At 39.9% G+C, this 18,107-nt stretch overlaps 1 protein-coding gene across 1 annotated transcript; it reads left to right on the top strand.

Moving 5' to 3' along the window:
• Positions 1–1,967: 1,967 nt before the first annotated feature.
• drap1 (DR1-associated protein 1 (negative cofactor 2 alpha)) lies at positions 1,968–14,967 on the top strand. The gene is made up of 7 exons (XM_038268508.1): positions 1,968–2,163; positions 2,650–2,722; positions 3,091–3,184; positions 5,026–5,151; positions 8,836–8,926; positions 9,019–9,107; positions 14,596–14,967. Exons 1-7 carry the CDS (start codon positions 2,122–2,124, stop codon positions 14,780–14,782), a joined length of 702 nt encoding a protein of 233 aa, XP_038124436.1. The 5' UTR covers positions 1,968–2,121; the 3' UTR covers positions 14,783–14,967.
• Positions 14,968–18,107: the final 3,140 nt, after the last annotated feature.

Here is an 18,107-nt window from a genome sequence, read left to right as displayed (position 1 = left end):
CAGCTCCCATGTTAGAGGATGAAGAGAACACATTCAGCCAGTCACGGTCAGAGAAACAGGACTACACTGGAAAACAGGCCGATCTCCAGCAAAGGTGTTGATGGAAGAAGCACAGCTGAAATTTCTCTCCAGGATGGAGTCACAGCCAAACAGGAACAGAGGAGGCGAAGCTACTAGCTAAAAAAGCAGAGAGAGCAGAACGTTAGATTGAACTAACAGATTCTGCAATCACAGAGCTGGCCTTCCTGATCAGCTGATCCAGCCGCTTCCTCTCATTACGGATAAGCCACTGCTCAAACAGACAGCTCCATAGAACAGACGGCTCCATAGAAGCTGTCAAACATGAATACTTCTGACACCTCTGAATAGATCTAGCTACAAAACGAGTCGATGAAGAGCAAACTATGAAAAATGATGAGATAATTGAGATAACGTATGTGGGGAAATTCACAATACATTTTCACAGTTTTTAATATATGTATTTTATTTTATATTTGTCTAAAGTAGTCAAAATGCAGAAAATTTTTTTGAATAAATAAAGTTTTTTTTTGTTGAATTTGTCTGAGAACCATCCAATTTTTAATCTGATCGGTGTATTTTGTGATTTCTTCTATCCCATGAATTTACTTGAGTCAGAACAAGTGTTGGTCTAATGGTTAGAGCAGGGCGCTGTGCTCTGAGGAGGTTGTAAGGACCGGGTTCGATCCCCACAGCCTGAACTCTGGGTCCCTGAGCAAGACCCTTAACCTCACACTGCTCCCTGGGCGCCGCACAGTGGCAGCCCACTGCTAACAAAGTGGATGGGTTAAATGCAGAGAGGTAATTTCTCCAATGTGAGAAAAGAGTTCAGGTAATGAGGAAATAAGACTCTCCTGCTATATTTAAAATTTAATGCAAAATGGCTTCTCCTTGATCTCTGTCATCTGCTTTGGTTTGTGACAACCCAGAACCAGCAAAGCCAGGGGACACTGCTTAGTTTAGCTAGATAATTTGACATCAATTATTATTATTATTATTATTGTTATTATCATCATTGTTAAAGCTGAAGACATATTCCATGATTGGTAAAAGGCGGTGAAATAGCCCTTTTCTCAGATCTGATTCAAACACCAACTTCAGCTGCTGACGCTGCCCTGGTGTTACTCTAATAAGTGTCCCCCCTTCAATCATCAAAGCTACGTCCTACTCCTTAACATTTTAAAACCTTTTAAAATTATACCTATTTCTACAGAAGAGGATTAGGACCATTGAAAAAAAATAGTTAACTGATTTTTAAATTTTATTTCAGTTTAATATGGGAAAAAAGTCAGAATTCTGACTTTTTTTTCTCAGAATTCTGTTTTTTTTCCTTCTTAGAATTCTGACTTTAATCTCAGAATTTTGGATCTTAATGTAGATGGGCACCATGAATGAAGAGATGTGGGAGCACTCAGCTTCACTGACAAAGATGTGAGTTGTTTGAGAGGAACAGGAACACATTGTTGGAAAATGATGGAATTAGGCAACTTTTTACGTGGCCGAGGGGTCCCCTCATTAATGGAGGAGCAGAAGGTCATTAAAACAAGAGAGCTAGTCTCTAAACAGACATGGCTATGGCTTGATGCTAACATGTTTGTTATCTGTCAGAATTCTCAGAAAAAAGTCAGAATTCTGAGAAAAAAGTCAGAATTCTGCGAAAAAAAGTCAGAATTCTGACTTTTTTCACATGTTAAATTCAAATAAAATTAAAAAATCAGTTGACTTCCCCCGCCCCGTATATTTCGATGCAAAAAATATAAATAAAATAAACACCGGTTTTGTAACTTTTTTAACATTTACAATAAAAAACTACAAAAAAAAAAAAAACTCAGAAACTAAGTTTCTTTTAAAGTAATTGTAAAAAATATAATTCATCATAATGAAAGATGTAATTATAAAGTGAGATGTGATTTTTTCTGCGGAACAGAGTGAGTTTGTTTGAGGCTCTGAGATCCAGCGGAACCAAACTGACACGGACCCGCTAACGGCAGCGTGCTAACAGGTTAGCCGGGACAGCAAGAGGAGGACTGTTTATGGAATAGGGTTAAAATCCTGAGGGTTTTTTTGTATTTTATTTTACTTTAACCACAAATTTATTTAAGTATGCCAAGCAAAAAGAAGAAATATAACGCCAGATTCCCTCCGGTAAGTTAAAATATTTATTTCTACCGGCGTCAACACTAGCTAACTTTAGCTAACTGTTGTATGAGAGGCTAGCTACTTTAGCTTAACTTGAGTTCCTTTTGTTGCTCAAAGAGCGAAAATAGCCAAATATTTTAGGAAGACTGTTTTCTTGAATGTTCAAAATTCCATTTAGATAAACCCTAATGTCGTCTGAGTTCAATAATTTACTTATTTTTATGTTTTTGTCTCAAGTTAGCTACCCGAAGTCGTTGTTTTTAGCATTCACAGCTAACTTGGATGTATTTTAGAAGAATTCGTGCTTCTTTTGTGTGTGCATAACTGTCAATGCTATATGCTACATCCTGCATTTACTACATTTAATCTGTAGTTAATAATCTGCATAGTTTTTTATGTTCTCATCCTGGATGCTGATGCAGAAACAATGTTTGAAAGTTGGAATTTGCTGATAGTTTCCACAGAAATCACATCAGATCTGTTCTTTTTCAGGCGAGGATCAAGAAGATCATGCAGACAGATGAAGAAATAGGCAAAGTGGCTGCAGCAGTCCCTGTTATTATCTGTATCCTTCTGGTTCAATTGTTTATCTATGCAAGATAGATTATAATTAGTTGTAATTGAACTTTATTGATCTCACTTTGGAGAGTGGCAGTCTGTGGGAGTGGGTTTCAAACTCACAACCCCAGGACTTCAAGCTCTATGCCCTAACCACTAGGTCACCGCTTCCCCTGTCTCATGTTTTAGTTATGTGTCATTGTTTAGAAAGAACTAACAATCAAACAGAGTTTATTTAATGCAGAACTCAAACCTTAGAGAACAAAGCATTTTCTGATCTGCATTATTTCACCTAATGTCTTAAGTTTAAGTAGAGTTATCATTCTGAGGCACTTTGACCTGCAGCAAATGTAATTTCCTTAAATGAACCCTCAGCGAGAGCTCTGGAGCTCTTTCTGGAGTCATTGCTTACGAAGGCCTGCCACGTCACCCAGTCCAGGAACGCAAAGACGATGACGACATCGCATCTGTGAGTTTCTGGATTTCTCTGTTTCGGTTCAACTGCTTCAGCTGCAGACTAACTGCATGTTTTTACGGTTTCTTCCCAGATTTGATATACAAAGGGCAAAATGCTTTTTGTTTCATATGCGTATTTCTTCCTTGCTATTTGTTTTTTATACAGTTTCAGTTTAAAATCCTGGTGCTGGCCTTCAGGGCCTTTCAGGCTCCCTCCTACATTAGAGACTTATTGTGTCCTTATAGCGCCTCTCGGAGGCTGAGGTCTCAGGACCTGAACCTGCTCACAGTCCCTCGTAGTCATCACAGGATCATGGGACATCGCTCCTTTCAGGCGGTCGCACCGGTGTTCTGTCAGCTCAGCATACCGTGTCAGGCCAGCATACCCAATCACGCTGTTTTAGCTGATTTTGTCAGTTTTTTGTCATTGTTTTGTACATAAAACAACAAAAACGTCCATCACTAGGTCCACTACACACATTAACTTTAAAATAAAAACATTGCAAGTCCGTTTGACGGGGATCTTATTAAAATATGATCAGGATTTTTTCACAGAGAATTAAATATTCATAGGGAGAAGATTCTACAACTCAGTTGACAGGATGTGGGATTTATTTATTTTTTTAAATAATATGAGCGACATGTGGATCATTTTATTTTTATTTATTTATCTTTACAGCACATAAAGAACTACTGGAATTATTTTCAGATTACACATAAATGGATGAATTGATTCTGAGGGGGAAAATTAATGACTTTAGGGTTAGGATTCACTTAGTGACAAACTGAAGCCATTCTATGGGACTGATAACAGCTAATAACGATCATGCGTATTATAAGGGTGTGCTGGCCTGACGCGGTATGCTGAGCTGACAGAACACCGGCACTGTGGAATGATCTTCCACTTTCCTTCTTGTTACTTGAATCCGCTATTTGTTTGTTTGTTTAAAAAAGCATTTTAAGTTACTAGATTAAGTGTTGATTTATGACCATGTCTTTTGTGACTGTAAATTTATTTTATTTTTTTTAATATATACTTTATGTTTATTGAATGTGTTTCATTTAACAATCACATACAGAACACAGAACGGAATAACTGTCGACAAGAAGAATTACTTACATTCTGACAAAGATGAACAGATACAGGATGAAAACAGCAAACAGATCTACATTTCAATCTTGGGATTTTTGAGCAGCTTTTGAAGTGACAGTACAAGTGACCTGATCAGTTATTGTTTTCTAGAAATCTAGTCCATTTGCTAAAGATCCGATTGCAGTCTCAGCATAAATGTTAACTTTTCCATTTTGTGGGTTTCATCCACCAGTTCCAGCCAGTTCTTTGTCGTTGGTGGTTCAGGTTGAAGCCATTTCCGAGTGATGAGTTTCTTGGCTGTAGCACTGAAGATTTTTAGTAAATATTTGTCACTCATATTCAAACAGCTCCGAGCAACGAAAACATGGTAGCTTGTTGGAGTTTAAGATCCAAGATTGTTTCAACCTTCTCCAAAACATCTTTCCAATAAGACTTCATCTTTATGCAGGATCAGAAAATATGAGAGTCATTTGCTTCTTTGTCCCCGCATCCTCTCCAGCATTTAGAAGCATTCGGGTTTCCATGAAACTGCTGCTTCGGTGATATTTCGACTGTAAATGTATTTTTATTTGTTTTGTAATTTTGTGAAGCACTTTGTGAACTTGAAGTCTGTGAAAGGTGCTATGTAAATAAACATTACTGAATTACTTATTTATACCTTTCAGGAGCGTTCAACTAAAGTTTAGTTTGCTCACAGTTCATGTTATGTTTTGATAAGTCAGTTTAATTGTTTATCTTTTTTTTTTTTTTTTTTTTTGCAGAAAGCAATGTATCGAGCTGGAGCAACAGTTTGACTTTTTAAAAGACCTGGTGGCAACGGTCCCGGACATGCAAGGCGAGGGGGAGGAGAACCACAATGAGGGGGCAGGAGAAAAGGTCCCACGCAGGTAGTTCAGACACATGCGAATGAGAGCGCAGCATGAATCAGGGCTGGAGGGAGAAATTCATCATTATCAGCAGGACAAACTGTTCAGATTTGGAAATAAAAGATTGTTTTGTTCTACAAAGTTTCCATATTTGGGAACATTTCAGATAAAACTAATCTAGATTTAATTAAATGAAAATGGTGAAACAAAAATAACTAAAATGTCTTCTGTCTGCTTAGTTACAATCTGGCAAAGTCAACTTCAGATTGTTACATTTATGTAGTCAAACGTTGCAGATACAAGGTGTTTGATTCAAGGGAAATGCAGCTAAACATCTGGAATGTTTGGACCCACACAGATTAACGCAGGGGGAGAAAAAATGGGTAGAAGAAGAGCTCTGGTTAAAGGAAATGAAACTGAACCTTTTTCTTAGACAACGTTAAATACGATCCACTGCATGGAACAGCAGTGACACATGGTCATGGCAGCATCATGCTGTGGGAATGTTTTCCTTCAGGTTTAAATCAATAAATCTGTGAGTAATTATTCATTCAATAACTGTGAGTTTTGAATGAAAAAAGTTGGTTTATTTTTGCCATCGTTCACTTCAATACAAGCAAATATGTCTGATCTAAAAATTTCTTCCAGGAGTCATAAGCTGCTGTTTTGCTTCTGATATTGATTTTAAATAAATCTTTACTCGTTTACAGGAGAGTTAAACAAACAGAGCTCATTCTGACCCTTCTTTGTCCCCTTTTTTTTCCCTTGATGAGGATTTGGCGCGTCTCTTTGTATTCATGAGGATGTAGCATTAGCAACTTTAGCACTTAGACGTTGTTTCCTGGTCTCTTCAATAAAAGGTGAAAAGTTACACGAGCAGCAGCGTTTACAGAGCGCCTGCAGGTGGAAAAAAGACGAGAGCGGTGCTAGCAAGGCAGGCTAATGTTAGCGCCCTTCGTACTTGTTACAGGAACACGGGAGATCGCTCCTTTCAGGCGGTCGCACCGGTGTTCTGTCAGCTCAGCATACCGTGTCAGGCCAGCATACCCAATCGTGCTGTTTTAGCTGATTTAGTCAGGTTTTTCTCGTTGTTTTGTACATAAAACATAAAAAAAGTCCATTACTAGGTCCACTACACACATTAACTTTAAAATAAAAACATTGCAAGTCCGTTTGATGGGGATCTTATTAAAGAATGATCAGGATTTTTTCACAGAGAATTAAATATTTATAGGTAGAAGATTCTACAACTCAGTTGACAGGATGTGAGATTTATTTTTTTAGCTTAATGTGGGCTAATGTTTGCGCCCTTCCAGGATTGACGTCGATACAGAAAAAGAAACAGCATCCCACTCTGTGGAGAGCATGCTGCTGTGTGAGCGAGCCCACAGAAAAAAAACTTTAATTTATTTAAAGCCCCACACCAAGAAAACATGGAAAAAGTCTGATTTCTGGGTGATGGTTCCTGTTCCTGTTGTTCAGGCGTTTCTCATAGATACATGTCTTATCACCAAGGTGCTCTGACAGCTGTGGAGCTTCTAGGAAATTATTTCTGGGGTTGCTAAGTGATTTCCAGAGGTGGCCACATTAGCACGGTGCCTAACCAGCGGTGGTTCCAGAAAATGTTCAGGGACCAACGTGCCCTACCATGAAAACTGATAGGTGCCAAAAGCATCTTGTGTCTATACTGATCAAAATAAACCAACAGGAAAAAGAACGCATAGAACATCCATATTTTTCAAATAGATTACTTAAGACAGAGCAGAATCTTGGGGTGATAAAGCTATGTGCATATTTATACATTTAAGGTTCTACATAATATATACATTAAATGGAAGAAGCCATGATCTTTTTCTTTAAAGTCGTAGGGAAATCATATTTCAGTGTCAAATCATTCTGGCTTAAACATTTATATAAATGTTCTCTTTATCAGACCAGAAAATTTAGAAAATTTCTACTTAAAGAAAAGAAAACCTGTCTTAAAATCTAGTTAGTTCTATGTCACCCCTTGCTCACACTGGCTCCGGTGCGGTTACCGAGCCGACGGAGACCGCAACTCCCGCACACCCCCTCTCACACCGCCCTTTTGACTACGGTGCGGTGCGGCTCTGCGGCTCCGGCAACAGGTCCGGAGATTTAACTCGCGAGAACAGAAGTTCACTTGAGTTCACGTAACTTCACGCGATAACACGGCCCAAATAAGGATATTTGCGAGAGCTTGTTGCGGAGGGCTCCGGCACGCCGCAAGGATAGCGCCGGAGTGTCTCGGTAACCACAGCCGGACAGCTCAGCAGCCGGTGAGAGAGGTTTACGTCTTTTTAATGACTTGGAATCACTGCGGCGCCGCACCCACCGCACCGCAACGGTAAGACCGGAGTCGGTGTGAGCCTGGGGTCAGCCTGAACAGCTAAATATGGCTAATCATATATCAACGGTCATCTGACAACCACATTTTTTCGGTCATATCATCTTGATTCATATGTCGCAGCTAAAATGAGTTTAATTAAGTATCGTTTCCTTTCCCATTGAGTTGCGTCCCAGTGTTCACGGGGATGGACGTCTGTGTCTTCTGCAGGCGTAGAGCTAACAGAACTGGCAGCGTTGCGAGGCAAGGGCTCAAACATGTACGGCTGGAAGCCTTCTACACCAAACCAAGCTTCTGCCGCCCTGGCGTCCTCTTCCACAACATCTTCGTCCCGCTTTCCTCCTCTAAATAAAAAATGGACGACAGAGGAGACTCATCCACGACCTCCGACACTAAACTCTCCTCCTCTTGCATGTTTCCTCTGTCCATAGCGTTCCTTGACAGTGTCGTTTCTAAGTCACCAATTTAGTGCTACTTGGTCCCAATGGAATTTCCCATTGGGAACCTGCTAGCACTAAGATGCTAACTGGTTAGCAAGATGCTTCAGACAAACCGGCCACAACCAAACTTCTCGCGAACCTTCTGCCACAACAATCCCGCCTCCTTGATAAACGACCAATCACATTCACTTTATTCACTGGTGTAAAGTCGTGCACCACTCGGGAAAATTCGGAAATGCAACAGTTGGAACAGCTGCTTCCCTACGACTTTAATTACATAGAAGAATTTTAGGTGACTGCAGAGACAAACTCTTCCCTATAAACCCTAAAACCTATTTCAGAAAAGAGCAGACATTCTGCATTAGTCCTCTATATTGTTATAACTTGATGTTTTGCTTCCTTTTCTATTCAGTTTTTGGTTAATATGTTAGCGTTAAAATGTCCAAGTAGGAAATTCTACATGTTGCCACCATCAGGCTTAGAGGAGTACTGCTGCTTCCAGGGGTATTGAATTGCATCCCAGGGGCCAACAACAAATCACCTGGATGGGAGCATGGCCACCCCGTGGCCACCCCTCTATCTCCACCCCTGTCTGACCGAGTTTTAAAATACATCCGATGTAGTCATTTTTGCTTCTGCTTCAGTCACAAGCTTCAGTCTTAATTCAGTTTATATAGTTAAATGATTAACTTCTGTTTGGTCGGCTCCATAAATCTCAGCTGCTGTATTTTTATTTTTTGTAAGTCCTTAATAAAAGCAGAGATTCTGCAGAAAATTTGAGTGTTTTTGATTTCCTACAAAAACGAAAATATCTGTTTGGAAATAGTTTTAGGAAAAAGCAGCTGCTTTTCCGTTTATTTTTAAAAAAAATGACATTGATTTATTAATTTTATTTTTTAGGGGCCGAAAGCCAGGATCCGGTCGCAAGAACGGGGGAGCTGGCTCCAAAGGGAAGGACAAGAAGTTGTCAGGAACCGAGTCGGAGCAAGAGGTGGGAGAGGATATTCCCCCCTTGGAGGCTTTGAAAGTTTCGTATGCGTGCATTCGAATGGTTAAAAACCTCGCTTGTGTTTGTGAAAACAGGAGGACTCCGAAGACAGCGAGACAGACGGGGACGAGGACGACGGCTCTCAGTCAAGCACAAACCAGCAGGCCACGTCCATGTTCCACAGGTGAGGACACCGAAGCTCCCAGATTAGCCGCTAACTCAGAGATCAGTGGAAAAGATGGCGACAGTATCAAACAGCCCATTAGAACTTCATTATCCATCATTTGGATTCTCTTACTTTTGTGAATTAATTAATTAAATTAGCCTTGAAGTACAAATAATGTCTTGTTTCCATGGCTACTAAAAGCCCCCTATTAGTGCTACTATTTCAGACTGAGGGTCAGTGTTTCCAAAAGTTTGGAAAGTGACATTATTATCTTAAACCACTAGGGGGTGCTGCTGTATCGATATGGAAACCATTTGTTTACATGTGAGGATCCTCTTTTGAACAGGAAGGGAGAAAATGAGAGTTGTTCTCTGATCATCTCCTCATACATCGTCTAAAAGTATTCCTAGCTCTTTAGATTTGTCATTTTTAGCTGTTTTTACCTGAAATCTTAACACAGTTAATCAGGAGGTTTCATAACCGTTTAAAACAATATTTAAGTCAGAAGGTAAAATAAAGTTTAAATACCGTATTTTCACGACCATAAGGCGCACCGTACTAAAAGGCGCACTCTCAGTTATGTGTCCCATTTCTGTATTTAACACACACATAAGGCGCACCGGACTATAGGGCGCGTTTTTTATATACAGGTACATGTCCTCTACTACCTTTAAATACCTCTACTGCGTATTTAAAAATACAGCGGGGTCAAAACTGAGTATGACTGTGCTTTATTCATGTATTTATTACAAAGTATTAATCAAACCTGGCAGCTGGCCGTGAGACAGACACATCGCAGATGACACAGCGCTGTGATCACTCCTAAATTAACTTAAAATCCTGAAACCTGCCGACGGAATATGTTCGCTTTTATCACCGGTATCCTGGTGCCTGCAGTTTAAATTATTTAGATGAAAAACACCTGCCAGCCGCCAAGGTGAACCCGGAGGCTGCCCAGCCTAGAGGCTGCTGTTGAAGGGATTTCTGCTGTCGGTGCACCGCTGGTATGTGGGGGTCTGAGCGGCTCCGACAGAAATAGATAATCTGGATGAACTGACTGCAATTATTAAGTTTTCAGGTGGACTTTCTCACTTAAAAAACATATTAAAACTACTTTATTCCCACTGATCACAGCAAATATAGCTGCAAGATTTAGATTATTTAGATGAAAAAACACCTGCCAGCCACCGCGCTGAAGAGGAGGAGACCCGCCCAGAGGCTGCTGTTGATTTAAGTTTTCAAGTAGAAAAATAGAACGGGAGCAAAACTGAGTATGTTTGTGCTTTATTCATGTATTTATTACAAAGTATTAATCAAACCCATCAAAGTCATCATCCTCTGTTTCTGAATTAAACAGCTGCGCTAAATCAGACATGACAGTTTCCCCTTCTTCGCTGTCAGAGTCACTTTCCGTGCAGCGCGGCTCCTCAGAAATGATGCCGGCTTTTGCAAAAGCTCGAACAACAGAGCCAGCAGACACGTTAGTCCAAGCATCAACAATCCATCCGCAAACGGTGGCGTAACTTGCCCGGCGCTGCCTTCCACTTATCCTGAAACTGTGGTCTCCGTCTGTCATCCATCGCTCCCACGCCGCTCGCAGCCTTACTTTGAAAGGCCGTTTCACACCGATGTCGAGCGGTTGAAGTTCCTTTGTCAGACCTCCCGGGATAACGGCAACACAGCGTTCATTTGTTTCACCATGTTTTTCTCATCAGCTGTGAGATGGGCACGCACGGAGTCACAGATTAACTGCGATGGTGATGCGTGGAAAAAAACACCTGTTCTCCTCACATACACCTGCCTCAGCCACGCTTTCATCATCTCATCCATCCAGCCTTTTTCATTTAATATCATATGTCATCAGAGCGCTGTGTCTGTCTCGCTGTCAGCTCCCAGATCAGCTTCTCTGATTGGTTGATGCGGCGCGTCCAGCAGCAAAACTTAAATTTTTCCATCTCGAGCAGCAGCAGCGCGTTGGCGGTGCGTCAGATGCTTAAACGCTTCCCGACGTGCTGCACCTGCTGCTGCAGGACCTTTTGCTGCACCTATATGCGCGTCAACCATTGACTTTGCATGTAAACTCGCTGCTTCTGCTGCACCTGCTGGGTCCGGTTCACACCGATGTCCAGCGGTTGAACAGCGAGCACAGCGTTAATTTGTTTCCCCATGTTTTTCACATCAGCTGTGAGATGGGCACGCATGGAGTTACAGATTAATGGTGATGGTGATGAGTGGAAAAAAAAACACCTGGTCTCCTTACATTCAGCCACTCTTTCATCATCTCCTCAATGAGGTGGTCTCAAAAGTCGCAGTTTCAACACACATAGGGCGCACCGCACCATAGGGCGCACCGCACATTTTGAGGGAAAAAAAAGACGTTTAAGTGCGCCTTATAGTCGTGAAAATACGGTACTTTTATAATCTAAAACTCTGAAGTGGAGTTGAGACGGACGCTGCGAGTTGCATCTTTAGTCATCCGTACTGTGAAAAAGAAGGAATGATCTATGGATCATTATCTAGACTAAAACTAATATGTTCACAGTGATTTAAGGAATTTAGCAGTAATCATTAAAAAAATTTAAATAATTTTCGTCGTGATCACAGAGTCTGGGAGCGGCCATTTTTGCCCAAATATCCTGCCATCTTCCAGCAGTGACATCACGGTGCAGTAAGCCTAGCGCCATTCTCCCCGCTTTACAAGCAAAATCAATGGGAACTACTAGACACATCTGCAGTCAACAATTATTGAAGATTTCCAGAGGACTTCACCATTAAAATTCACCAGAGCTATAGTGAATCTAACAATGCCCACGTGCATGGCAGTTGGATTTTGCTAAAAGTAAAAAAAAAGAAAGTTATTTCACCTTTCCGATTCCTGATCCTCCACAGACGGGTTCGTCGTTGGTTTGCCAACTTAAAGAGGGCGGTTTTGCCATCAGAAAAAACCCGTAATATGTAGCCAACATTTGGAAGAAGAATGTTTTCAAGATGACTTGGATAATAGCGCGTTGTGACAAAAACCAGATACAGCACTGGGACTTGATCAACAGCCGATACCGCACCGTGACGTCACAAACCAGTAGGTGGCAGTAGTGTTCTTTGACAAACATGGATGCCTCCAGTAAAGCACATTCAAATTAAAGTACTCTTAATTAAAAACTTATCATTTATTAAACAGTATGTTACAATTTCTTATTTAAAGAACTTTCAGAAGTTTGAATTCTGAATACGACCGGACTTCTCCTTTAAACAGAAACTGTTCAGCACATAGAAATTATCATGATTTTTTTTCCTTTATTGCTGTGATGCTTTTCATAAAAGACGGATGAAGGTAAATGATCATGGAGGAAAACTCTTTTGGATCTTTTCCAGCTGCTCTCCATCTTGCTCGTCTGAGCTGCAGCTTTTCAGCACAGCCAACATCGCAGCGTCTGAAGTACAGAGACGCTAACATCCATATTTTTAGCTGATATTTGCACTTTTTTTTTCTTGCATCGGCCAAAATGCGCATGCGTTCCCCGATTCATTGGTGGATTCAGCAACCGCCTGTAAAACTGCAGTTGCTCTGGACAACCGTTATAACGTCAGTGTAACGAGTCGGAGAAGCAGAAGTATTGACGTGTTTAATGATCGCTGATGCAAAACCAAACAGAAGTTCTTCTGATGGACTAATTATCTGCTCTCCCTAGCTGTGCTAACAGGTTAGCCTCTTTTAGCTTGGCCAGTTAGCCCAAACTCAACTACACGACTTCTAACTTCTTATTAAGAAGAATCGTCCACTTTCTACAAGTAGAATCGCTGCTGTTGTCTTTGTCTAAAATCAACACATCATATGATCTGTTTTTTCTCTCCTGCCCTCAGATTTTTATAAAAGAGAAGTATTTAAACTGTTTATCAGATGGTATGGCTCTGTCTTCCACTGCAGGAGCCTCCTGCAAGACCGCCACTGCAAAAATGATCTCAAAATGAGTAAAAATGTCTTAAATTAAGGGTATTTACTCTTAATTTGAGCAGGTCAATAAGATGATTTGCCAATGGAATTAGAATTTTTACTCTTAAAATAAGGTGTCTAGATAAAATGCCCTTGAAATAAGACAATGCAATTGTTTTTTCTTATTTTAAGTGTAAATTGTCTTGTTCCATTGGCAAAGGGTCTCACTTAAATCCTTAATTCAAGAAAAAAATGCACTTATTTTAAGAAGAAAATACTTATTTAGATTTCATTTTTTTGCAGGGCGAGAATTATTAGTTTCTACTATGGTTGCAACTAACGATTATTTTGCAAATCGATTAATCTGTCGATTATTTTTTAGAATTAATAATCAGATAGTATACGAAATTAAATCAGGTGAAACTACAACTTTTCCACTTGAGCAGTTCTTGATGGAGCTTATTGATGGAAGAAAACATTTTTTATCATAAATTTAAAAAAAATCTCCTCTTAGTCAGTTGCTCTGTCAGCTAAAGGGACATTTTAGAGAAATTATTTTATTTACAGTCTTTGTTGATGTTAATATTCCTTTCCTACCCCTGGATCAAAGCATTAACAAATATTCTGATTAGGTGATGACATCATTAAGCGACTGTTAGGACCGTTTACATCGACTTTTCTTACTTTATGAGATTTAGCATTTAGGTTGATGTAGATCACTGGGCCCAGATCAGTGGAACCGCCGTAGAACATTCCAGTTCCTCTGATTTTGTTTAATCCAAACACATCCAAGGACACAATTTGTTTTTGTATGGAGTGAAATTTGTTCCATTGTTGTTGCAAGCTAAGAGAACTTTTTGTAAATGAAAATTTGTTAAAAAGAAAAAAGAAATCCATAAAAGAAGCTGAAAAAAAAAAAAAAAAAGTTTCATGCTTGAGTCATTGTGCTGTTTTCTCAGAGTTTAAAAAAATGTATAAACTTATTAATTAATTTTCTAAAAAGCTTGTATATATATGTGTATATAAATACCTTTTTTAGACATTTTTTCTGTTCAGAATGTCTTTTTTTTTTTTTTTTTTTTTTAGATTAAGTTTTAGAACTTACAATTTCTTTTAATTAGCTTTTTTCAGGTCACATTCTCTTAACTCCTGGGGGCGGGCATTCCTCTGGAATGAAGAAGCGTTTCTATTGGTCTGCATGGATGTCAGTGATGGATGTCAGTGACAACACTGTTATTGATCAATGTGTGGGAAGAACAAGCGTTTATATTGTGTTTGAAGTGAAGAGCAGGTTGTCTGTGAAACACAATTTGAAAAAACAATGAGTTTGTAAAAACCAATCTGAAAAACAAAAAAAAATATATAAGAAAATTAAATAAAATCTGAGAAAGCAGCATAGTTACTCACAAAACTTGTTAATTAAGACATCTTTCAAATTTTTATTTCTGTTTTTATTTCCTCCAATATCCATATAACCTTTTCTTTGATGACAACAATAATGGAGCGGATTTGTCTCCATACTTTTGTTTCATTCTGTAACGGCCGCTTAACCTCTGTGTTTGCCCCCCCCCCCAGCTCAAACCCCCCCTCCCAGTTGGTGCACATGGGCAACATGGTGCCGGCAGCCATCTTGCCTCCAGCACAGGCCCCGAGCACCGTGGCCTTCGCTCCTCATCCTTCCATGGTGAGCATCGCGCCGCCCCCCCCAGCGCCCGTGCCGCACAAAAACGAGGACGACGACGACGAAGACTACGACTCTTAGCTGCCCCGGACTTCCTCTCTTTATTTCTCCCTCACACAGACGCGTCTTTCAGCATTATTTTCCCATTCTTAAGTTGACTCTTTGGCGGCTGCTCCAGCAGTGAAGAGAACTCCTCTTCATCACAGCCAACCGGCAGAAAAGCTGTAAGAAACAAAACTTGTTGTATATTAGGTGTTTTAATTTTTTTAAAAAGCTTTTATTTTAATGTAGAGATGGGGGCTGTTTTTTAGCATAGTCTTTGTTATTTAGTTTTTATTTTTTTTGTGACCAGTAAAGATGGCCGAGCTTTAAGCCGCAGCACACAGGGCAGGTGTGTTTGTTTCGCCTCAAAACTTTTTTTTTTTTTTCCTGTTTTCTTTTATTTTTTGTACACTTTCTTTAAATATATATATATTTCTCTATATTGGATATTATAAAAAACAAACCTGGGTCCTCCGGCTTGTAGTTTGGCTGGAAAGAAGTGGAAGCTCAGCCCTCACTGCAGCTTAAATGTTCAGATTGAGGGGAATTAGGTGAGATGAGTTCAAGGCAGAAGTTTATGGGGGATTTTTTAAATTTTTTTTTACCCTCTATTCACAAACCATGGATTATTTCCTTTTTTTCAAATTTAGTCGCCACTTTTAATTGAGTTTTTATCAATAAAGCTGCACATCTACAGGTTTATGATTACTGTTTTAATTTAAAAAAGCTGCCACTGGTTAGCATTTATATCATTGTTTTCCTTTTTCCAGTCATTATTTTCTCCTCGCTTGCCTGTACATATCCAGCTGTTTATTTTCTTTTGTTTTAAAGTCGGTTTTCCTTTTATTTTGGAAACTTAGCACGGTGTCAAACTTTGCTCCTCTATCTTTAACATCGGTTCTCCTTCTTTTAGATTCTTTTTAAATGAACCCAGAGACGGGAATCCCATTTATGCACCGAGCTCTTCATTAAGTGGTTGCAAACAGATTACTCTGTATTGTAAACTTTTAATGTTTGTTTTATTTTGTATGGGTGAAATAAAAGTTCACATTTCAATTTAAATGAACGGAAAAGAAAAGACGACTCTTGTTTCTTTCTTCGTAGCTGAATCCAAACTGTTTGATGGCTGCTCACCATTTGAATTAATGTCCAAGTTTCTAAACAGGAACTTTAAAGTCGTAGCGAAAAGGTTGCATTTCTGAATTCTCTCAAGTGGTGCACGACTTTACACGAGTGAAAAAAGTGAATGTGATCGGTCGTTTATCAAGGGGGCGGGATTGTTGTGGTGGAAGGTTTGCAAGCAAGTTTGGTTGTGGCCGGTGTCTCAGAAGCATCTTGCTAACCAGTTAGCATCTTAGTGCTAGTAGGTTCCCAATGGGTAATTCCATTGGGACCAAGTAGCACTAAATTGGTGACTTAGAAACGACACTGTCAAGGAACGCTATGGACAGCGGAAACATGCAAGAGGAGGATAGTTTAGTGTCGGAGGTCGTGGATGAGTCTCCTCCGTCATCCATTTTTTATTTAGAGGAGGAAAGCGGGACGAAGATGTTGTGGAAGAGGACGCCAGGGCGGCAGAAGCTTGGTTTGGTGTAGAAGGCTTCCAGCCGTACATGTTTGAGCCCTTGCCTCGCAACGCTGCCAGTTCTGTTAGCTCTACGCCTGCCTAAGACACACACGTCCATCCCCGTGAACACTGGGACGCAACTCAATGGGAAAGGAAAGGATTCTGATTTCAACCGTTGCGTATTTTAGCTGCGACATATGAATCAAGATGCTATGACCGAAAAAATGTGAATGACAGATGACCGTTGATATTTGATTGGACGAATTTAGGTGTTCGGGCTGACGTAGAACTAACTGGCCTGCAGAAAATAACGAAGGAAAAAAAAAAAACCCCAACAGATTTGAAGACAGGATTTTTTTAAAAATAGAAAATTTCTAAATTTGATAAATCTGATAAAGAGAACATTTATATACATGTTTAAGCCAGCATGATTTAACATTTAAATATGATTTCCCTACGACTTTAAATTCTTTTGTCTGCTGGATCCTTTATAGTTTTAGGATCACTATTTTCTTCAGAGATCTGAAAAGTGTGGCATTCAGCTTCCTAGTCATAACACTGTGTAGCGACGCTGCTCTGTCAGTAGGGCTGCAACTAAAGATCATTTTGCTAATAAATAAGTTTTCTGATTTATTAATCAGATAGAATTTGGTTCCTTGAAGCAGATTTTATTCAGAATTGAAAGCAGGATCTGGATTCTGGATAAGAGCACACTGATGGCGTTTCATCCTAAAAGCAAAATGTTTATTTACTTTTTACAATTTTAGTATAATTACCTCTCTTTTAGGTGTCTGCTCCCTCAGCTTATGACATGTTTTATAGTCATCATACACCAGTTTATGATTAGACTTAGACAGACTTTATTGATCCCTTGGGAAGACTACCTTCGGAAATTAAGGTTACCAGGAGCTTACAGGGCAAAAAAGTACTATTCGATTAAAAAAATCCTATGACAATTAATTAAAATAATAGATAATCAGGATTAGTGCGGTTAAACGTTTTCAGTCCATTCCGTCCATCATGTAACTAAGATGTCGGCCATAATTCTTGGTTTCTAGCTATGGGAGTATTGGCCTAGGGGCAGGGGCGGATTAAGAAATTTTGGCCCCCTGGGCCTGACATGGTCTTGGCCCCTCAACCCCCGGCACGTGCGGGCGCACACACACGCTATGCAAGAAATACTGTATACTGTGAACAGACATGCACACTGCCCTTTACAGAAGAGTGCACATACTGCACACAAATTATTAGGTATACCACACAGACACTGACAAGCACAGGTTTCACACAGACACAGGGGGAGGGGATAAATGGCCTAAAAATAAACATTTTGGAAAATGATTATGCCCACTTCAGTGATGGTGCATTGGGTCATTTGAGAGATATTATGTATTGGAAGTTGGTAGCTATCATGAAATAAACCCCCCACCCCACCCAAAAAACTAAATCGGACATGATTTTTGCCCCCTTTTCCTCCCTTCTATCATTAAAAATAAAATAATATCTTAGGAAAACACTTTGGCATAACGGCAGCTGTGCAGCAAATTGAGGCTCAAAGTCTGTATCTATTTGTGGTTAAGCTTGAGGAGAAGGAGAAAGGTAAAATGATAACATGCATCGGAGAGCACCACAAAGAAAGGTGTAGGCCAGTTCATGGTACAAGGGCTGCATGCAGGTCAAGATAGCCCATTTCCAAGAATGCTATAGTGGCTGGACAGGCACTGGACATGTCCTGAACTTAGTGTCAGACGTGGGTGCCGAATACTTGGATGAAGTGAAGCAGCTGACAGATCTCAT

The sequence above is a fragment of the Cyprinodon tularosa genome, unplaced genomic scaffold (assembly GCF_016077235.1).
Source record: "Cyprinodon tularosa strain WSP-4 unplaced genomic scaffold, ASM1607723v1 ctg70, whole genome shotgun sequence".
Lineage (NCBI taxonomy): Eukaryota > Metazoa > Chordata > Actinopteri > Cyprinodontiformes > Cyprinodontidae > Cyprinodon > Cyprinodon tularosa.
This window is presented reverse-complemented; position numbering and strand designations above follow the sequence as displayed.

Bases quoted from the DNA above. Each gene is read 5' to 3' on its own strand.
- drap1 (XM_038268508.1), top strand. From the start codon at position 2,122: ATGCCAAGCAAAAAGAAGAAATATAACGCCAGATTCCCTCCG. The intron at 2,164-2,649 runs GTAAGTTAAAAT...GTTCTTTTTCAG, and splicing joins ATAACGCCAGATTCCCTCCG to GCGAGGATCAAGAAGATCAT. The intron at 5,152-8,835 runs GTAGTTCAGACA...TTTATTTTTTAG, and splicing joins GGAGAAAAGGTCCCACGCAG to GGGCCGAAAGCCAGGATCCG.